This window comes from Orycteropus afer, unplaced genomic scaffold, assembly GCF_000298275.1.
Source record: "Orycteropus afer afer isolate SDZICR_OR568_19922 unplaced genomic scaffold, OryAfe1.0 scaffold00090, whole genome shotgun sequence".
Lineage (NCBI taxonomy): Eukaryota > Metazoa > Chordata > Mammalia > Tubulidentata > Orycteropodidae > Orycteropus > Orycteropus afer.
In genome coordinates, this window is record NW_006921677.1 from 3,559,778 (window position 1) to 3,562,778 (window position 3,001).

Here is a 3,001-nt window from a genome sequence, read left to right on the forward strand (position 1 = left end):
TAATTACGGAATTGCCTTCTCTTCCAGGGATTAAGTGCTTGCGTTAAGCACATCGTTGGGATCCTTTTGCACAGCGTTTCCCCAAGGCATTCTGAGTATATTGTCCATAATTTGCGTTAGGATCGCTTATGTTGCAAATTTTTTAAACAAAACTATCTGAATTGCTGATGTATACAGTTCTACATATTTAAGCGGGTGGGTCACAATGGGGTCACAGGAAACTTCAAGGTAAATATTGGCGTCAGGAGAAAGACTGGGCCCAGTCAAAGCTTCACCAATCTCTCTCCAGAGCAGACGGATTAATTTTTGCTTTTAACACATAACAACTGTTCCCTGGCCTCGTAGCCCAGCGACCCTGTGCAAAAGCGGTGCGAGGTTGCGGTCCCGGGACAGGCATTTGGGGCGAGAGCACTCATACCCAGGAGGAGTAATCTCAGCTGGAACGTCCCGGCACAGCCCAGTCGCGATTCTCTCGCGGACGTGGTTACTATTTCTTTCAAAATGATCTCCGCGCTGTGAGTCTGATGCGCTGAGTGTAAACTGCTTTCCATTGAAACGATTGCATCCCAAATACTCCAGTCCAAGAAAGGGTATTAAAAGTGACAAAGAAAGGGGGAGGGGGCTTTGGAGAGACCTCTGGGGGCTTGGAGCTGGCGATCCCCAATGAGTGGATGGAAGGGGCTAGTAGAGCCCTAAAGTGTCTCTGAGAGGTGGGTGAACGCGGCTCGGGAGGTAAGAACACAGCGCCAAGACTGGGGTCGGTGGAGTACAGGGGGCTGCAGCACTGCCAGACCGCAGCCTCCCCGCGCCCTGCCTCCTACCTCCTGCGGAGTCGCCGAAGGAAAGGGATATAAAAGCAAAACCCTAGCTTAGGATGTGAGGTGGAGGGTCCAGCAGTCCTCTTCCAGTCCTGCAGCTGCCCGCGCCCCTCCAGGAGGGCGGGGACGAGGTGAGAGCCGGGCAGTGGCAATGCGCTCCGCCTCCATGGCGCGGAGTCCGCGGCCCTCGCCGCGCCTCCCCCCCTGCCGCATGTGAGCAGTGTTTTGTGCCTGGGCCCCGCTCCTCCTCCTCCCCGGCGCGCTCCCCTCCCCCAGCGGCCGAGAGTGAGTGCCAGCGCCAGAGAGCCCGAGCCGCCGCCGCTGCCGCGGAGCGCGCCAGAGACGCCGAACAGGTGGCCGGAGGCTGCGGGCGCCGAGGCGAGGGCGGAGGGCGGAGGGCGGCCAGTGGATAGCAGCGAGAGCCGCCGGCTGCGCGGGCCTCCGGGCGCCGAGCATGCGAGCCCAGCGGCCCCCCGGCCGCGCAGCCGCCCCGCGCCCCTAGTCGCCGTCGGCTGCGCCCGGGAGCCTGTTGTGCTGTCTCTGACCCGCCGCCGAGCGGAGGCTCCGCCGCGTGCTCCCAGGGGTTTCAGCCGCCCCTGCCAAGGGCCTTTCCAGCCGAGGGCTCAGTAAGGGAGCGAGCGCGGGACCGCGGGGGCGGCGGCAGCATGAAAGTGACCGTGTGTTTCGGGAGGACCCGGGTGGTCGTGCCGTGCGGAGACGGCAACATGAAAGTTTTCAACCTAATCCAGCAAGCAGTGACCCGCTATAGAAAGGCCATCGCCAAGGTGAGGGGCCGGGGGCTGGGCGCGCGGGGGCGCTGGAGGGGCAGGGGGGCGGCGGAGCGGGGAGGGGAAGGGAGGGAGTGCTGGAAGAGGAGGAGGAGGAGGAGGAGGAGGGAAGGCGCCCGGGATCAATATGGCGCTTCCTGGAAAGGGGGAGGAGGGAACGCGGAGGGGGAGAGGCGGGGAAAAGGAAAGTGCGGCGGCTGGGCTGCGGGCCAGGCTGGCCTCGGCAGGGCGACCGGTCCGGGGTCCCGGCGTTCTCCTCGCCCCGGAGTTGCAGAGCGGGCTGGAAAGTTTTCAGCTCCCAGCGGGACGGCCGGAGCGAGTGGGGCAGGCGGGCACCCGAGGGAACTGCATCATGGCTGCGGCCGGGACCCGCCTCACGGGCCGGAGGCGACAAGGGTGCGGGCACAGCGGCCAGACCCCGCGCTTCTCCAGCCCGCACCTGGGGCCAAGCGCGCCCGCCCCGCCGCCCCTCGGGGCTCCACGGCTCGCCGCTGCAGCGGTCGGCAGTGCTGCGGGGTCATTGGGCAGAGGAGTGCTGCGCCGCGCGGGCCGGCGCCGGCGCTGATTACTGGCTGCCTCCCCGAAGCCTTGTAAAAAGGAGCAAAAACCCCAAATCAAACGCGCCGAGGGCGCCGGGGCCATCCTGGCTGGACGCCTCTCTCTTGGGCCGGTGGCTGCGGCCAGTGGAAATCCAGTCCCAGGCCCTTCTCTGATTCAGGCCCTGTGGGCAAAGGCTGGGGAAAATGGAACTTTTTTTGGTGCGAGAGAGTTTAATTATTCCATGTACGACGGAGAGGGGTGGCATTTTTTCTCTCCACTCCTTCTGGGATTGGAGATAATAAGTGGGGGAAAGAGGCCAAAGCAAAGAGCGTTTTTCTCCCTCAACAGGGCACTCCTGCGCGTTTTGGGTCGCGGTGGGTGGGAGGAGAGTCTCTGGCTCGGGGTCCAGAAGGCGGCCCCAAAGAGGGACAACCGCTCTCAGTCGCTCGCGAGCGTTTGCTGAACAGAGAATCCCCGTGATTTAGAGGCTCTGGAGCAGGGCTCCTTAATAAAGAACAATCCTTGAGTCATTCACTGAGTTAAAAGTTTTCCTGCTAGGAACTCAGCTTTTACCTCTGTGGAACTAGTTTCTTGTAGTGCCGGCACTGCACAGCCAAGGCATGATTTCGGAGTTGAGTAGATTTCCCTTTTTCTTAGTGGAGTGATAACATTGTTTCCTCTTAACTGCATTCCTCTACAATGTGTCAGAAGTGAAAAGGCATTTTGTTAAATTGTTTTATCGGCTGTGTCTGTGTTTGACAACGGCCCACGCTGAAGTTGCTCTAAAGCACCTGAGGATACTTCCTTTGGAAAGATACGGTAACTAGTTTGGTGGAAAGCGCATCTACATCCCTG

At 61.0% G+C, this 3,001-nt stretch overlaps 1 protein-coding gene across 1 annotated transcript in view; it reads left to right on the forward strand.

The window, feature by feature from the left end:
• Window positions 1-1,483: 1,483 nt before the first annotated feature.
• PARD3 (par-3 family cell polarity regulator) overlaps window positions 1,484-3,001 on the forward strand; it is a 1,032,882-nt gene continuing 1,031,364 nt past the window's right edge. Inside the window, exon 1 of the mRNA XM_007942439.2 lies at window positions 1,484-1,603. Coding sequence (XP_007940630.1) covers window positions 1,484-1,603 — 120 coding nt within the window. The remainder of the gene's footprint in view (window positions 1,604-3,001) is intronic.